The 19,161-nt window shown below is 38.4% G+C and overlaps 1 protein-coding gene across 1 annotated transcript; it reads right to left on the minus strand.

Moving 5' to 3' along the window:
- Window positions 1–2,409: 2,409 nt before the first annotated feature.
- LOC131659336 (uncharacterized) lies at window positions 2,410–3,021 on the minus strand. The gene has a single exon (XM_058928543.1). The coding sequence runs from the start codon at window positions 3,019–3,021 to the stop codon at window positions 2,410–2,412; it is 612 nt and encodes a 203-aa protein (XP_058784526.1).
- Between the last annotated feature and the right edge of the window lie 16,140 nt (window positions 3,022–19,161).

Genomic DNA, 19,161 nt, shown 5'->3' on the forward strand with positions numbered 1-19,161 from the left:
AAATGGAGAGAAAGAACGGAGAGTATTGCTCACGGTTTCCTTGATTGGTGTGAAGTTGATATTGGAGAAGGTGATGATGATTATGAGAGAGAGTTTGAAGGTGGTGGTGATTCGGTTATGGAGGTTGGTTAGATCCTTATGGTTGAATGAAGGTGATGAAGATGAAGAAGGCTGATGGTTGGAGGTGGTTGTTATGGTGGTTGGTGGTGATGAAGGTAGTTAGAAACGGTTAAGGTGGAGAGAGAACGAGAGAGAAGAAAGAAGATTGAAATCTGAAAAAAGATGGAAATGAAGCGTGTCCCCTTTCTACTTTGAAGAGCTTAGCTTTTATATGGTGAGGTTACATGGACTTAAGGTGTGGCTGCAGTGGTGGATTTCTTTTCTTTACAAACTTATATTGCAAGTTGTTGTTGTTGCCGTGAGTGAAGAGAATTAACTATCATGGGGCCTCCTTTTTATTCTTTTTATGTGCAGAATTATGTATGGGTTATATTGAGGAAACATGTTGTTGAACAACATATACACGTTGCAGAAGAATCGAAATGATCCCTTGCAACACCAATCGTCCAAAAGCTTCACTTCGCTTGTCCATAACTTCGTCCCTAGGTCCTCATTTGGTTCGAAACTGGTACCATCAGGAAGAAAGGATGGAGATAAGGAAGATTCATGTTGGAATTATTGGAGACGAGAGTCACAACCCACTCAAAAATGATTTGGAACATGAAGTAAATTCTCTACATTATGCACTTGCGCGTGGCTCAGCTTGGCCTATAATCTTGGCAAGAAACATGACTTGATCAGGGCATGACTTTGAGTCACTTTATCTTGATCAATACATGTCTAATGATCACCATCTAGGGATCATTAGAAAGAGGACATGGCAAGAGATAGGTTCATATCAAATTTGAATCAAGGGGATGTTTCTAATTCCTTAAAACTGGACATGGAAATAGCCCACCATGTGTGTGATCAAATGCCTCGCGTGACCTAAATTTTATGCTCAGCCATATGCTACAAGATGACTTTGCATGGGCATGACTTTGAAGCTTTGTAGTTTGTTCAATACTCATCCAATTTCCGTTATTCTTGTCTTGTTAGATAGAGGACATGGAGGAGAAGAGATAAACACCAAGTTTGAACCAAATGGACCTTTATATTTCTCTAGAATCAACCTCAAAGTCAGCGCACCACATGCTTGATGAAATGTATCACGCTGCCCAGAATTTTTGCCTAACACCATGACTCGAAACAATTTGAAACTTCAAACTTCAAACCTCAATATCTCTTGATCCAGGCTCCAAATGGAAAAACTTCCAACTACAAATTTGTAGAGGGCTGTGATTTGAACACTTTTAATGTTGAGCTTGTCTTAAAATTTTGCCATTTGCCACGTGTAAATAGGTGCTGAAGTGGACTGTTCATACATTCCAGAAAATCCCAAAAATCTCTCTAAGTATGGAGATTACTATTTTTGGTAAGTTTCAAATTTCAAATACTTTCCAAAAATGGCAATCTCAAATAATTTCTTGATTTTATTTTTTTCCTTTGACTTTCTTTGACCGACTTTCCACCAAAAGTCAATATTTGACGGTTGACCTTGATTTTAACCAAAAAGTCAACTTTTCCTGATTTTTCAAATTGCGGATGAATTTCCCGATTATTCAGTTTCCGATCCCATTCTCAATCAGCTTTCAATCAAAGAAGCTTCAATGAATATTTCTTCAAAGCAACCACATTTTTATATCCAAAAATCATCTCCTGATTAAATTTTGACCAAAAAGTCAATAGGGTTGACTTTGGTCAAAGCCCTAATTGGAAAGCTTGATGAACTTGAGAATTGTATCTTTTAATCAAAGCTTTGACTTGGAAATGATGAAACCCTGATTTTAGGAGGACTTCAATGGGAATGATGCCATACGATCAGACTTCAAATCTTCTCTTATTTTTTATCAGGAATTTCTTCTGCAGAAGCTCTTTTCTTATCAATTCTGAATAGTAACCATGATATGGATGAATGTAATGGATGAATGGCCTAAATGAGATATGCACATGAATGTAAGGTGGGGGCCAATTGATGAATAAATAAGTGGGCAAATTTTGGGGTGCAACGCATAGTCGTAAGAGTCAAAGCACCGCCTGAAAAGGCTCTATTAACAACATATGGGCCTTTATAATTAGGAGTCCATTTGCCCTTGGGATCTGGTTGAAGTGGTAATATCTTCTTGAGCACGAGATCCTCTTCCTTGAATCTTCGAGGTCTGACTTATTTGTCAAAGGCTCTCTTCATTCTTTCTTGGTAAAGTTGAACGTGACACAAGGCGGTCATTCTTTTCTCTTCAATAAAATTCACCTTATCGTATCTAGCTTGACACCATTCAGCTTCTGATAACTTTTCTTCCATTAGGATCCTCAAGGAGGGAATTTCAACCTCGATTGGGAGCACAAATTCCATGCCATATACCGAGGATAAAAGTGTTGCCCTAGTTGAAGTGCGAACTGTAGTGCGGTACCTATACAGAGCAAGAGGGAGCATTTCATGCTAGTCTTACAAGTCACAACCATTTTCTTGACAATCTTCTTAATATTCTTGTTAGCCGCTTCTACCGCTCCATTCATTTTTGGCCGGTAGTGAGAGGATTTGTGATGCTCAATCTTAAATTCACCACACAGCTCTTTCACCATCTTGTTGTTCAGGTTGGAACCATTATCAATAATGATTCTGTTGGGTATGCCATAGCGACAGATGAGATTGTTCTTGATAAATATTACTACCACTTGTCGAGTAAGATTGGTGTAAGAAGCAGCTTCAACCCATTTGGTGAAGTAATTAATGGCGACCAAGATTAAACAGTGTCCATTTGAAGCCTTTGGTTCAATCATTCCGATCATATCAATTCCCCACTTGGAGAAAGGCCACGGAGAAGAGATAACATTGAGAAGCATTGGAGGCACATGGATCTTATCAGCATGGATATGGAATTTGTGGCTCTTCTTTACGTATTTGTAGCAGTCAGATTCCATTGTCATCCAATAGTAACCTACTCTTAATATCTTTCTTGTCATTGCATGTCCATTGGCATGAGTGCCAAAAGATCCTTCATGAATTTCTTGCATTAATGGGTTTGCTTCGTGTCTATCCACGCATCTGAGCAATACCATGTCAAAGTTTCTCTTGTAGAGCACACTTCCAATCATGAAGAAATTACCAGACAATATTCTCAAAGTTCTTTTGTCTTTGCTAGATGCCCAGGTGCTTACTCTTGTTTCTGTAAGAAGATTTTGATGTCATGAAATCATGGCTTGTCATTTGTGATAACTTCAATAGCGAACACAAGTGCCGGCCTATCCAGGCGCATGTTGCACCCCAAAATTTGCCCTATTTGGTTGAGCTATAAGTTACGGATGACGTCTATTTCGTCAATCAAAAGCTGAAGAAAAATATTAAAGAGTTCTCGTGGTCTCAAGGAAATATGGTGCGAAATTCGGTTATACGGTTGAAATATAAAAATTTGCAAGTCCTGTCTGGAAGGTGCTATGTGTTTGATTCCCGCGTGCTGGGAGTTTTTAGCCATTCTCTACATCTTTCGTGTTCAGGACGAAAATAAATTCATAAAGGAAGGGGACGAAAAGTATTTGTTTTCGATATTTCGGGTTTATTGCACTGTAGTCTCCTGGACGCTCAAAAATTCATATCTCATGATCCGCTTTTCGGATTTGTTCGAAATTTTAACTGCAACTTCGTGCCATTGTCCCTGAAATTTCATATGTTCGGTACCAAGACCAATTATGCACCGAAAATGCCCAGCACTTTGAAGATTGTCATGATTTTACAAAGAAAGTTGAGTTTTCGGGTATGTCGCGTCAAGTTTGAAATTTCATAACTTCTTCAATTTTTACCGTATCAAGTCCATTCTAGCGGAGTTCTCTCCGAATATTCGTCAGCTTCGATTCATCGTCACATACTCAGGTTCAGATTTTGAGTGGAAAGTCGAGTTTCATCGCATTCTTTGAGCGTTACTCACAAAAGTCTGCACGTTTACTTCAGATGAACTGATAAAATTTCTCGCTGCTCACACGCGCATAATTTTTTCACCGTTTATCGTATAATGACGTTTCTCGCGGCCACCAGTCACAAATTTAGTCATCTTCGAGTTGGCGTTGGTCTTGTTCCTGATTTTTCCGCCGATTCGCGTTTCTAGAAAAAAACTCAAAAATAATAAAGTTAGGGGCGTTTTTGGCATTTCACCACTCTAACTATATAAATCATTTTCCCTCTTTTTCTCTCATAACTTCATTTCTCCCAAATTTCTAAAAACACTTTCTCTCAATTCTCTCTCAATTCTCTTGAATCAAACCCATAAAAACTCACAAAACTTCATCAATCTTCATAAAACTTCAAGAACAATCTTCATCAAATCTCAAGAACAAACCAAGATCAAAGAAAAAATGAAGATCTTCCTTCCTCATTAATCATCGAATTCTCACCTCTCTCTCCTCCCAAGGCTTGCGCGCCACTCTCTCCCTCTTATCTCTTGGATTTCGTTTGTGTTTGCGTCGTGTTCGCGTTCGTGTTCATTCGATCGTTATTTCTTCGTTTGATCCAGTAAATTCATTATAAATCTTGTTAGATCATTGACTTTATGGCTTGATTCGAAATTAACATGATGATTCTTGATTGTGGATGATGGAATTGTGATAATTGATGATGATGTTGTGTGTTGATTGAATGATTCATGTTGATGTTGCTTAATTGTTTGAGTTTGAGATTTATCGGTGGTTTGTTGTTGCTAATACATGCATATTGCTTGTGATCAAAGAAAATGCATGCTAAGTGTTTGATAATTCGTTTATGTGAAGCATTGGCTCTTGATTTTGGGTGTAAGCATGTGGTGAGCGACTATCGGTTGATAATTCTTGTTAATTTTGCTTAATTGATAAGATTTGAAGCTGTGAGTTTGTTTTTTCTTCATGCCATGTGTACTTTTCTTAAGCTACAAGAAAATGCATGCTAGGTGTTTGATATTTTGTTCATGTGAGGCCTTTGCTCTTAAATTTGTGCAATAGTATGTAGTAATTAATTGTGGATTGACGATTCGTGATGTCTATGCTTAATTGAATTAATTTGAGGCTTGATGATGATTTTCTCTTGATAATATGATCACAATGCTTACGATCCAATGCTTGCATGCTAATTGTTCGATGGAATGCTTAATTGCGCTTTTAAGGGCCAATCAATTTGTTGAATAATGTGTTCGCTCTTGACTCATAGCATTGCATGTTTGATCTTTATTCGTATGTTGAACATTCATGGAAGACTGCATGATGGTTGCTTGTGAGAAAATTTGGTTTTGGCTATTTTTACTGTGTAGGTCGACGCATACACTAGTGTAGGTCGACACATGCATTTTCTCGTGGATCTCGGGTTAGCTTAAGTCGACCCTATAGGTCAACGCATAGCTTCTTTGTCTGCATAGGTCGATGCATGCTCATGCTTAGGTCGACGCGTGGTTTTTCTTGTGGAGCTCGGGTTAGCTCAGGTCGACCCTGTAGGTCGATGCATGCTTGTGCTTACGTCGAGGCATGAATTTTCTTACCTGGTCTGATTTAGCTCAGGTCGACTCTGTAGGTAGACGCATAGCTTCTTTTGTTGTCCAGGTCGACGCACAAGCTAGCTTAAGTCGACGCATGCTTGCATCTTTGCTCTTTCATGATTGTTTCTTCGTTCGCAAGTTTGTTTGCTATTGTATTTCCATGCCTATGCTAGTTTTAACTTGTTTTCTTTATGTTTTCGCTTCCCATTCCATTCTTTCCTTTTCGGTTTAGCTTATAATATAATGACGCAATTCCGATTGAGGTGTTTTGTCATCTCAAACTTGTGTGCAAGTAAGCAAGGCATTTGGAAAGGTGATTACCGATGATGCTTATCTGATTTGTGTTCCGCTTTATTTGTGGGACATAACTTCACTTCCTTGTGTTGTGTTCTCATCATAGAGACAATGTCTTTTACTTTATACCTATTTATCAGGATTGCTTGTTCCTTTTGCAGGTGTATTGTGAGTATGCTCGAGGCGTACGTTGACGCGTGATTTATTTTCACGACGTCAATCCTTGTTTATTTATGTGGCTAATCGGTGTGCTGACTATTTGTTGTTGCCTTTGCTAGCTTGCTTGCGGGATCTATGGTTTTCTTTCTTACTTTGCTGCAGTTTACGGATCATAATCCGTTTGGTATTGACCTTGTTTCGTTTTACCTTTTCTCGCATTTTATCACTTTCTTTCATTCTTAACATGAGGAGTAGGACTTAGACATGCATTCATCTGGCCAAGCCCTCGAAAGAGGCTCTGTTTTTGTTGGTGTGTTTATGTTTGTGCTTGCAGGAAGTCCTAACAAAGACCAATGTAAGTCCTCAAGAAGGCAAGCAGAAAGGGTTAGCAATCAACCCCCACAATGTTCAGTCCCCAGGTCGTCCTTATGCTCACTCTTTGCAATTTCAAAGCTCCGGACAAGTCCCCAAGATCGTCGAGTTGAAGGCCCAATGGGTAAAGTGAAGCGGGTCCGTGCAATTGGACCCCCGTGTTTCTTAGCTCACGTTGACCGACGTTGACGCTCGGTGTACACACACACCAATTTGCCTCTGCTCCTTTTTGCACCAGTAACACAATGCTTTGGTTAAAGATTCATAACTCCTTGGTCTAATGCTTAGTTGACTTGGGTGATACGCTCCCCTTGGCTATGGCGTGACCACTTTTCTACTACTTGGCCTACGCCAGTAGGTGTTTGCTAACTTAGATTAGTATTTCACCCTTTGTATGACAACATAGGTAGCAAGCTTCCCCCTTTAATTTAGGTTTTCCTCGTGCATCTTTTAAAACACAAATCACACTCTTTGATTTTCTTTTCTTAAAAGCTTGTTATTTCTGCTCCATCCCCAAGCGTAAGACTCCAAAGGTCTAGCAGCGGAGTGCGAATGTGACTCGTTCACCTAAAAAACACAAAACAAACAAAAACTAGTTAGCCGAGCTACGACACCTCTGATTCCTTAAAAAGGATACGTAGGGAGCGAGGTAGGGCCCGTGCAAGTATAACTCTTTATTTTCCATACATTTTGCATGCATACTAGTTCAAATTAGGCGTAGATTCGTTACACACCCATAGATTAGACCATAAGCGTGGATCCCATCGAGTACAATGGGCGTGAGGGGTGCTAACACCTTCCCTTCGCGCAACCGACTCCCTTACCCTCTTTTCTGGTCGTGAGACCATTGTTTTGTTTCGTGGTTTGTTGGCATTCCTTTCCTTTTCAGGATAAATATGTTAATGGTGACTCTGTTGATTTTCGCGGTAGCGACAACGCATGATTGTAATTTGAGGAGCTTCATTTGGAAACTTCACTTGATACATGGATGCCAGAGTAGCCAATGCATCTTCCATTTAATTTTCCTCACGAGGTATGTGATGGAATTCCACTTTGTTGAAGAAGGTCAGCAGTCTATGGGCGTAATCTCTGTAAGGAATTAGGCCAGTATGGCGAGTTTCCCATTCTCCTTTGATCGGATTAATAACTAAAGCAGAATCTCCATACACATCCAAAATCTTGATTCTAAGATCAATGGCTTATTCTAGTCCCATGATACAAGCTTCGTATTTTGCCATATTGTTGGTGCAGTCAAATATCAGTATTACAGTAAATGGTACATGAGAAACTTGTGGCATGATAATGATTGCCCCAATTGCTCGACCATAAGCATTAACCGCTCCATCAAATATCAAACCCCATCGGGATTCAGGATCAGGTCCTTCTTCAGGTAAAGGTTCTTCATAATCTTTTGATTTCAAATACATGATCTCTTCATCTGGAAAGTTGTCTTGCAAGGATTGATCATCGTCAATGGGTTGATAAGCCAAATGATCGGCTAAAACACTTCCTTTGATGGCTTTTTGGGCAAGATATTGGATGTCGTGCTCTGATAATAACATCTGTAACACCCGTATATTTTTTTTTAATTTTATTTAATTTGGAAATTGAATTAATAATTAGACTATTATGGATTTTATGAAAATAATTGGAAAAAGGATGGGTTATGGCATTTGGGCCATGTGAGAGGTTAGTAAGTAAGGGGGTGTTGGGTAGTAACGCTTTTACTAAATTAAAATATTATTTTTCATAAAATAATAAGGAATTGGGAAAGAAAGAAAAGAACGTGAAAGAAGAGCTGAAGGTTTTGGAACACGAAGAACGTGAAAGAAGAACAGTAGAGGAAGAGACCAATCAAGAACTCTTGGCTAAGGTAAGGGGGGACTCTCCAATTAATCTCTATTATTGTGTTGTGAATGATGATGTTAATTAGGGATGTTGTTTAGATCAAGAGGTTCCATATTTTGATTTGTGTTACTGTGCTAATTTGTATATTGAAACCTATGATTATGAATTCCTAATGAATTAAGAAGAATCAGGTTTAGATTGAATAAAATAAACATAGGGTAATAGGCTATGGATGATAGATGAATGCCATGTGTTTAGAAGTGTAGGAATTCTGTTTTAGATCCAAAATCGCAGGCTGTAATAGGTGAAATCGCGAGGAAGACGAATGGGTAAGTTGCAAATTTTGGGAAGACGCTGGTGATACGTGTATGGGGAAGTGATACGCATATGATACGTGTATGGGGAAGTGATACGCGGTGATACGTGTATGGTACGTGTATGGTACGCGTATGATGTTGTTTTATGTGGAGATTGGCCTCGGTCGATACGCGTATGGTGTGTGTTTTATGCAATTTTGGCTCTGTTGGTACGCGTATGGCCAGCGTGAAATGCAGATTTGTGTTGTTTGTGAATTTGGAAAGTTTGATGACGCGTAACTTTTAAACCGTTGGTCTGTTTTGAGTGTCGTTTGGACTATGATGGATTGAATGAAATAATCTGTATGATTAATTGATGTATGATTTAATTGAATGATGTTAATGTATATATAAACATGTTTCGATAACGAGGATGATGATGATGATGATGACTTGAGTATGAGATGATGTTACTCATAGAATGATGATGACATAAGTATGTTTTATATATGTTTGCATTCATTCATAATCATTTGTTGAGGGCTGAATCCTGATGATGTGGGGATTCAGTGAAGGGCATAATTCCCATTGTGTGGAATTGTGCTGTCAGGGCCGTATCTTGATGAGGTTAGATCGGTCGGTGGGTATTCCCATTGATGATGTTGGCACCACATGCATAGTGTGAGTTTCATACATATGCATGACTTTTTATAACATGAATAATGTATTTTATGTTATGGCTCGATGATTTGTGAATGTGTGAAGATGAAACGTCTGAATATGAAAGCATTGGGTGAATGATATAACTACGATATATTGTTGTTTATGATGCAATGATATTTGTTAATTGTGATGAGACTCACCCTTTCATGTTGTCATTTTCAGATTGAGGATAGCGGCTTCGACTTGGTGAGGATTAGCTCATAAGTCAATATGTTAGTTAGCGTCAGGTGTCATGCTCTGATACCACTATTGTAACACCCTTCTAAACCCCGCGGAAATTAATAATTAAATCATAGTACATGCAACCAAGGGTGCCACAATTGATAATAATAAAATAAACATTATTCGTCACTGTCATGAATTCACCAAGAAACATCTTAACATAACTCATAATTCAAAATCTCATGTTTACGCAGAGGAAATAAATCATCAAATTAGCATCACATCATCAATGCATTAATCCTAGTAAGGCAATCGTTGTTGCTGATGTGTTAAGTAGGAAGTCTTTGCACATGTCTATGCTATTGGTGAAGGAATTGGATTTGATTGAACAATTCAAAGACTTGAGTTTGGTGTGTGAAGATACTCCTAATAGTATTAAATTGGGTATGCTAGAGCTGACTAGTGGTATTCTTGAAGAGATTGGAGAAGGTTAGAAAACTGATGTTGAGTTGATTGATAAGATAACTTTGATTAACCAAGGCAAAGGCGGTGAATTCAGAATCAACGAGAATGGTATATTGAGGTTTGGTGATCGAGTTTGTGTTCCTGATGTCGTTGAGCTTCGAAAGAGTATTCTGGAAGAAGGACACCGTAGTGGATTAAGTATTCATCCTGGTGCTACCAAGATGTATCATGATTTGAAAAAGCTGTTTTGGTGGCCTGGAATGGAGAAAGAAATTGCTGAGTTTGTGTATTCTTGTTTTACGTGTCAGAAGTCAAAAATTGAGCATCAGAAGCCATCTGGGTTTATGCATCCAATGTTTATTCCTGAGTGGAAGTGGGATAGCATATCAATGGATTTTGTTTCTAGTTTGCCGATAACTGTTAAGAATTGTGAAGCTATTTGGGTCGTTGCGGACAGGTTGACGAAGTCTGCACATTTTATACCAGTAAGAATGGATTATTCAATGGAGAAGTTGGATCAGTTATATATTGAGAAGATAGTTAGTCTACATGGTATTCCTTCGAGTATCGTGTCAGACAGGGATCCGAGATCTACGTCTAAATTATGGGAAGGTTTGTAGAAGGCTTTGGGTACTAAGCTAAGATTGAGTTTTGCTTATCATCAGCAGACGGATGGACAGACTGAGAGGACGATTCAGTCATTAGAAGATTGGTTACGTGCTTGTGTGCTGGAAAAAGGTGGTGCTTGGGATAGTTATCTGCCTTTGATTGAGTTTACCTACAACAATAGTTATCATTCAAGTCAATATGGCTTCGTTTGAGGCTTTGTATGGTAGAAGATGTCGAACACCGTAATGTTGGTATGAATCTGGTGAGAGTGTTGTGATCGGGCCAGAAATTATACAACAGACTACGGAAAAGATTAGGATGATACAAGAGAAGATGAAGGCTTCTCAGAGTCGACAGAAGAGTTATCATGACAAGAGAAGGAAAGCACTTGAGTTTCAATAGGGAGACCATGTGTTTATGAGAGTTACTCCTATGACAGGTATTGGTCGGGCGTTGAAGTCAAAGAAGTTGACACCGTGTTCCATTGGTCCGTTCCAAATTTCTGAAAGAGTAGGGGAAGTAGCCTATCGTATTGCTTTACCGTCGATGCTTGCAAATTTGCATGATGTATTTCATGTGTCTCAGTTGAGGAAATACATTTCGGATCTGTCCCATGTGATCCAAGTAAATGATGTACAGGTGATAGACAACTCGACGGTTGAGACTTTACCTGTGAGGATTGAAGATCGAAGGCTGAAGCAATTACTTGGCAAGGAAATAGCTTTGGTCAGAGTAGCTTGGGGAGGACCGGCTGAGGGAAATGTTACTTGGGAGCTAGAGAGCCAGATGAAGGATTCTTATCCAGAACTCTTTACCTGAAGTATGTTTTCGAGAATGAAAGCTCTTTTAGTGGGGGAGAGTTGTAACACCCGTATATTTTTTTAATTTTAAATTAATTTGGAAATTGAATTAATAATTAGAATATTATGGATTTTATGAAAATAATTGGAAAAAGGATGGGTTATGGCATTTGGGCCATGTGAGAGGTTAGTAAGCAAGGGGGTGTTGTGTAGTAAAGCTTTTACTAAATTAAAATATTTTTTTTCATAAAATAATAAGGAATTGGGAAAGAAAGAAAAGAACGTGAAAGAAGAGCTGAAGGTTTTGGAACACGAAGAACGTGAAAGAAGAACTGTAGATGGGAGAGACCAATCAAGATCTCTTGGCTAAGGTAAGGGGGGACTCTCCAATTAATCTCTATTATTGTGTTGTGAATGATGATGTTGAATAGGGATGTTTTTTAGATCAAGAGGTTCCATATTTTGATTTGTGTTACTATGTTAATCTGTATATTGAAACCTATGATTATGAATTCCCAATGAATTAATTGGAATCAGGTTTGGATCGAATAAAATAAACCTAGGGTAATAGGCTATGGATGATAGATAAATTCCATGTGTTTAGTGAAGGATAGAAAAACACTTAGAAAGGGGGGGGGGGGGTTGAATAAGTGTAGCTTTAAAACTTGTAAGATAAAAACAATTTGCACAATGATTTTTATCCTGGTTCGTTGTTAACTAAACTACTCCAGTCCACCCCCTTGGAGTGATTTACCTCACCTGAGGATTTAATCCACTAATCACACAAGATTACACTGGTTTTCCACTTAGATAACTTCTAAGTCTTCTAGAGTATACTGATCACAACCTGATCACTCTAGGAACAAACTGCTTAGATACCCTCTAAGACTTTCTAGAATATTCTGATCACAACTTAATCACTCTAGTTCTTACTACTTAATGTAAACAAATTCTTTTAAGAGTTACAATGCTTCTTAATAAGCTATTATCACAACTGTGATTTTCTCTTAAGTTTAAGCTTAATCTCACTAAGATATTACAACAGCAATGTAGTGAGGTTGAAGATGAAGTTTGAGAGCTTTTGAATTTGACAGCATTTCTGTAAGTTTGCGCAAGTGTTGTATTCAGCTTCTCATCAGAACTTCTATTTATAGGCGCTTGAGAAGATGACCGTTGGGAGCATTTAATGCGTTGCGTGATCCGTACAACATTGCATTTAATGTTTCACTCTTTTGTCAACTACCTCGAGCCTTGCTTTCATTGTTTCTACTGACGTTGCCTTTAATAGCTTCTAACGTTCCTTTTGTCAGTCAGCGTAGCCTGCCATCTTATACTTGCTTCTGATCTGATGTTTGTGTAAACAACATTTGAGTATCATCAGAGTCAAACAGCTTCGTGCAGAGCATCTTTTTGTCTTCAAACCTTGAAGTGCTTCTTAGCGTGATACCATGAGAACTTCAGTGCTTCTGCTTCTGATCTCAAGTTCTTCTGATGCTTCCATAGACCATGTTCTGATTCTGCTTGACCATCTTCTGATGTCTTTCCAGACCATGTTCTGATGTTGCATGCTAAACCTTCTGAGTCAGTGCTTGTTGCGCTGATTTTGTGCATACTCTTTATGTGATTCCTGAAATGGAAATTGCGTAGTATTAGAGTACCACATTATCTCATACAAAATTCATATACATTGTTATCATCAAAACTAAGAATATTGATCAGAACAAATCTTGTTCTAACAATCTCCCCCTTTTTGATGATGACAAAAACATATATAAATGATATGAATTTGCAATCAGAATATCAGATGGCTAAAGACAATTACACAGTTATAGCATAAGCATATAAACATAGTGTGTGAATATGTCTCCCCCTGAGATTAACAATCTCCTCCTTAGATAAATAATCTCCCCCTGAAATAAATACTGGAAGAAATTTATAAATAAAGGACTTCCCTGAGTATTTTCCATTTCAGTTGAGACGATCACATATGCTTAGATCTTCAGAACATTCATAGCTTCTGCTTCTTGCTTCCATAGGACAGCTTCAGAGCTTTGAATTTCTTCTTGAATCATTGCATGCTAGATTGTATCAGAACATTGATGAATGTACCAGAGCATCATCAGAGCATCTCTACATCCTGAAATGTTACAAAACAAACTAAACGACAAAAGTCAGAGCATGAATGAATCAGAACATAAAATATGTATCAGAACATATAATATGTATCAGAGCGTAAACAATAATGTTTCAGAGCATATTTAGAACGAAACATGCATCAGAACATATAAGGAAAAAGAATGTGTTAGAGCATATTCTATCATCAGAATATCATAATATTCTTCCTTCTTGCTTCTGATCTTGAAGCTTCACAGCATTCAGCTTGCTTCAATTTTCATGAACTTGTTTCTATATAGAATTGCTTTTCCCCATGTCTTTGCTTCTCATGTTGAGCTTTTAAGATTGTCTTCAATCCTGCAAAATACTCAAAGACATAGAACTTGCAAATTCTTGTTAGAAATGTGGAGACTTACTCCCAGCAACTGATAAAATAAATCAGATCATTTATCACAGTTTCTCCCCCTTTTTTGTCATAACATCAAAAACACAAAAGATTCAGATGAACAACAAACAATATGAGAGAAAAGAAGATAATTTTCATTGATTGCAAAAGAGGATTATCAGAAGATACAAGGGAGATGCAAAGAAAAACAGATGCAAGAACAAGGAAACAACTAGGACACAAAAGACTAAGACGAGCCTAGCTTAGACATAATCTTGGCCAGCATGTCATGAATCCCAGCATTGCTCTCCGTCTGCTTCACCGTGAATGAGCGGAACTCATCGTTGATATCAACTTGCTTGTCCATGCGAGAAGCTAGCTCAGCTTGATTCTTCTGAATAACCTATAGAGTCTTCACCAGAAGAGAGGGTTCACCAGAAGAAGCTTCACAACTTATGTCCAGAGGGACAGCATTCTCAACAGTAGCATCCATTGTGAGATCATCAACTTGATTTTCCTTAGCAAGAATAGTCCCAGCAGGATGAATCTCAGCACCAGCTTCTTCCCTAGAAGCATCTTCTTCATATTCAGGAGCAGGAAGATCAGAATCTCCATTCTCAAGTGCTTGAAGAATGGTAGCAAGATTCCTTGGAGCAGAAGGACCTTCAACTTCTGGAGGATCAACAACTTCTGGAATAACCATATTGGGGAACTTCGCAGAAGGATTCTCCCTCAGAAAATCAAACATCCACTTGAAGTCTCTAGTCAGAACTGGATACTTAGGTCTCCAGACCACAATATCCATGCAAGGATTGCTGTTCAACTCATCAGAAACTTGTGCTTCTGCAAGTTAATCAATGAATTACTTTTCTTCAAAACAATGTCTCCCTCCAAGACGACTGAACCATAAGTCTTCATAGTGCCTCAGAATTCCACAAGGTCGTGGAGCCAGTTCTACACAAATTTCCTGAAGTTCTTGAAAATAAGCATATGCTTTTCTTCGGAAGATTCTCCAGAATTTTCGCATAGCAACATCATTTAATCCAACATGATGAGCTATTTTGAGAGTATCAAAGACTCTTCTGACATTCCTCTTTACCATTTCATAAATTACACCAATATGGGTATGCTCGGCGGGATTTAATTTTGGTGATGGGAGAATCTAGGTTCAGAACAAGGTAGGGTTGAGGTTCTCTATCAAAACGGAAAGATGATTCTGCTTCATTCTCAGAATCTAACACTACCAGCTCAGCTTCAGGACGAGGCTTGGGTGTGTAATTGCAGTCACGGAGCAATTGCTCATGTGATGCAGAATCTGGAAGATCAGATACAGAAGGATTATTTTGAGAGGTGGAAGGAATGGGTTCATAGTGTGCATGAGGTGGAGGTTTAGAAGTGGTTATATTCGTGTGAGGTGGAAAGCGAGTTTGAAGGGGTTGGATATCAAGAACAGGGGTTTCAAGGGCCTGGTCAGAAGCAATGTTGGTTGTGGATGGAGAGGGAGGAATGGGAATGTTTGTGATAGGTGAATGAGGAGGCGTAAGAACATTTGGTAGAGGAGAAGAAGGAGGTGTGAGAACCCGGATGGTTATAGGTGATTCTGATGGGGCTGTTTCTGGTTGATTTTCTGGTTCAGGGGTTTGAGCAATATTTATTGGTGCAACTTCTGAACGTAAAGCAGGAACAGAAACAGGTTCAGATAGATGTATACCTTTAGACACATTCTGAATCGCTTCAAACACAACCTCAAGTTTTCTCTGCTTCTTGTTCTTCTTCTCTTCCACAATCTCTGCCTTTCCAAGAGAAATTTCTCTTCTTCTGGCAGATTCCAGTCTTTCCTTCTCATTATCAACAGCCTTTTGACATTCAACTTCTTGAGTTGTTGGTCCTTGATTAATTTCTTCTTGCTGATTCACAGCTTCTACTTGCTGATTCACAGCTTCTTGAACTTCTTCTTCTTTATCCTCGGAGGCTTCTATGATAAGTTTTCTTTTTCTCTTCTTCTTTTCAACAACCTTTTCATCTTCCACATTCTTGTTATTCATCTTTCTCTTCTTCTTCTTCTTCTTCTTCTCAGTAGTCTCTTTTTCACTGTTTTTATTTTCAACTAAAACTTCCTGAACTTCTTCAGCAACAACTTCTTCTTCAACAGCTTTCTCAACAACAACAGTAGCAGCAGCTACACTTTGGACTTCTTCTCCTAGTTAACAGAAGGATGATCAAATTTTCGCTTTGTCCTTTTTTTCTTCTTGACAACAGCTTCTGGTGCAGCTTCTGAAACATCTTTCGAAGCAGCAGGCCTGGAAGTAGAAACTTTCTTGCGACCACCTTTTGCAGGAGCATCTTTGCCTTTTTCTTCCTTGAGTGAGTTCACATATTTAGTTCTGACTTCTGGCAGCTCACTTCTGAAGAAGGATTCAAAGTCAGCAAGAACAAGATCTCTTCTGTTTCTTGCTCCTAGAAGAGGTTGAGGGGTTTGTCTGATGACTTCAATAACATTCATCTTTCTCAAAGTGAGAGCATTCAAGCAGCATCCTGTATCAACAACAAGATCTTTGATGATCCTTTGAGCTTCCAAGTCCTCAACAATCTTGGAATGAACCAGAAGATTTGTAATAATTCTTCCAAAAGGAATAATATTACCCTTCTTTATTCTGAAAGCGTTTCTGGAATCCCTTACAGCATTCCACATATGATTGAATATTATGAAGATAATATCAACCTTCTTCTGAGTAGCGATGCAATACAGAATATACTTCTGCTCATTGTTGACAAAGTCTGCAGAATGGGTTGATTTCCTGTGATAGAAACACCCCAGAAGAATCTTGGTCCAGATTTTGTAGAGATCCTTCATGTCCTTGACACGCTTTGTTTTCTTCACGTCTGTATAAAGAGTAGCCAAAACCTCTTCCCAATCAGCTCTTTGATCAATTTCATGAACACCTTCAGGGTTTCTTAGGTCAAACATCATTCTCAGGATGTTTTCAGTAACAACCACAAACTTCCCATGAACAAAAGACAAAATTGATTTAGGGGCTACAACAACATGCACCCAAAATTCCTTTACTAGATCTGGGTAAACAGGTCCACAAAACTCAGCAAATAATAAAGTCCATCCTTGAAATATGATATCTTCTTTAAGATGAAATTCATGTTCTTCAAGACTATCAAAGTCTACCATAAGTTCACATATAACTTCCAACTCCTTTTTGGGAATAGAGCAAGAGATCACAGGAACAATTTGTTGTTCTTCTTCTTGAAGATGAAGAGGAACAGAGGAGCCAACGTTGAGAGACGATGAAGCAGCCATTGAAACAGTACTGAGATTACAAGAAACTTTTCTGGGTTTGCGCTTAGGGTTTTAGAAAAGGCCAAAGAGGTTGCAAAAATGCATGCAAGAAGAGAGAGAGAATGGGAGCGAAAAAGATAAACGTTATGATTTGAAATATATTTATAGAGGCGGATTTGAAAAGGAATGCAATTTATTTATGAGAATGAACAGTTACAGAATCACTTGAAATCAAATGCATTAAATGATGAGTGAAGTTAGGTGAGAGAACGTGGTAATTGAAATGATTTAACACAGTTACCTAGGGCGGCGTCCCATCAGTTTCACTCACGCTTTTACCATCCGTGCAAACACGTGTTCATCATCAGAAAACACTTGATGACAGCTGTGTTGCATTGTATTTGCAAATAGAACTTTTCATCTTCTGATTCTGATCAATGATTCTGACTACCATTCTTTATAAATGATCTAGTTCTGATAGGATCATCTTTCTTTCCAAGAATCACATCTTCTGAGTGAGCTGAGGTGAGTCTAGAAAATCTTCTGACTGTTGGCTCTTCAGAAATTCTCTAAAGATGCATCAACTTGATCTTCTAATTCTTTGCTTCTGAGACTTTTAGCTTCTGAAACTTTGCTTCTTGGTTCTTCAGCTTCTGATATATCAATATCTATATCTGCAAAATTCTCAAACTGCTCTGGCTTTTCAAGACCAAGCTTATCATCAAATCTGATATTGATTGATTCTTCTACAACCAATGTTTCAGTATTTTATACTCTGTAGCCTTTAGAGCGTTCCGAATATCCAAGAAGGAAACATTTTTGTGCCTTAGAATCAAACTTACCAAGATGATCTTTAGTATTCAGAATAAAACAAACACATCCAAAAGGATGAAAATATGAAATGTTGGGCTTTCTGTTCTTCCACAATTCATAAGGAGTCTTATTTAGAATAAGTCTTATAGAGATTGTATTCTGAATATAACATGCAGTGTTTATTGCTTCTGCCCAGAAGTGCTTAGCCATATTGGTTTCATTGATCATGGTTCTGGCCATTTCTTGTAGAGTCTTATTCTTTCGCTCTACAACTCTATTTTGCTGTGGAGTTCTAGGGCAAGAGAAATCATGGGCAATTCCATTTTCTTTGAAGAACTCCTCAAAGAATCTGTTCTCAAATTCACCACCATGATCACTTATGACCTTTATGATTTTGCACTCCTTCTCAGATTGAATCTGAGTGCAGAATTCAAAGAACACTGAATGAAACTCATCCTTGTGTTTTAAGAACTTTACCCATGTCCAGCGGCTATAATCATCTAAGATGACTAATCCATATTTCTTCCCTCTGACAGATGCTGTTTTGACTGGGCCAAACAAATAAATGTACAGAAGTTCTAACTACCTAGAGGAAGAGACAACATTCTTAGATTTGAATGCAGGTTTGGAGAACTTTCCCTTCTGACATGCTTCACAAAGAGCATCTGATTTGTATTTCAGATTTGGGAGTCCTCTGACCAGATTTAGTTTGTTAATCTGAGAAATCTTTCTCAAACTAGCATGTCCTAATCTTCTGTGCCAGACCCATTGCTCTTCAGAAACAGACATAAGGCAAGTCACCTTCTGCTTCTCAAGATCAGAAAGATCAATCTTATAAATGTTGTTCTTTCTCTTGCCTGTAAATAGGATTGAGCCATCCTTCTGACTTACAGCCTTGCAAGACTTTTGATTGAAGATTATTTCATAACCATTGTCACTTAATTGACTTATGGACAATAAGTTATGCGTTAATCCTTCTACAAGAAGTACATTAGTTATGGAAGGAGAGTTACCAATACTTATGGTTCCAGAGCCAATAATCTTGCCATTCTGATCTCCTCCAAACTTGACTTCTCCACCAGACTTAAGCACCAGGTCTTGGAACATAGACCTTCTTCCCGTCATGTGTCGCGAGCACCCAGAGTCCAGGTACCATGACATTTTGTGCTTTGTCTTCTTTGCTGCTAAGGATATCTGCAACAGAAATTATCTTCTCCGTAGGTACCCACAATTTCTTGGG

Source organism: Vicia villosa, linkage group LG3 (genome assembly GCF_029867415.1).
Source record: "Vicia villosa cultivar HV-30 ecotype Madison, WI linkage group LG3, Vvil1.0, whole genome shotgun sequence".
Lineage (NCBI taxonomy): Eukaryota > Viridiplantae > Streptophyta > Magnoliopsida > Fabales > Fabaceae > Vicia > Vicia villosa.

Coding starts and splice junctions, on each gene's coding strand:
- LOC131659336 (XM_058928543.1), bottom strand. CDS start 3,021: ATGGAATCTGACTGCTACAAATACGTAAAGAAGAGCCACAAATTCCAT.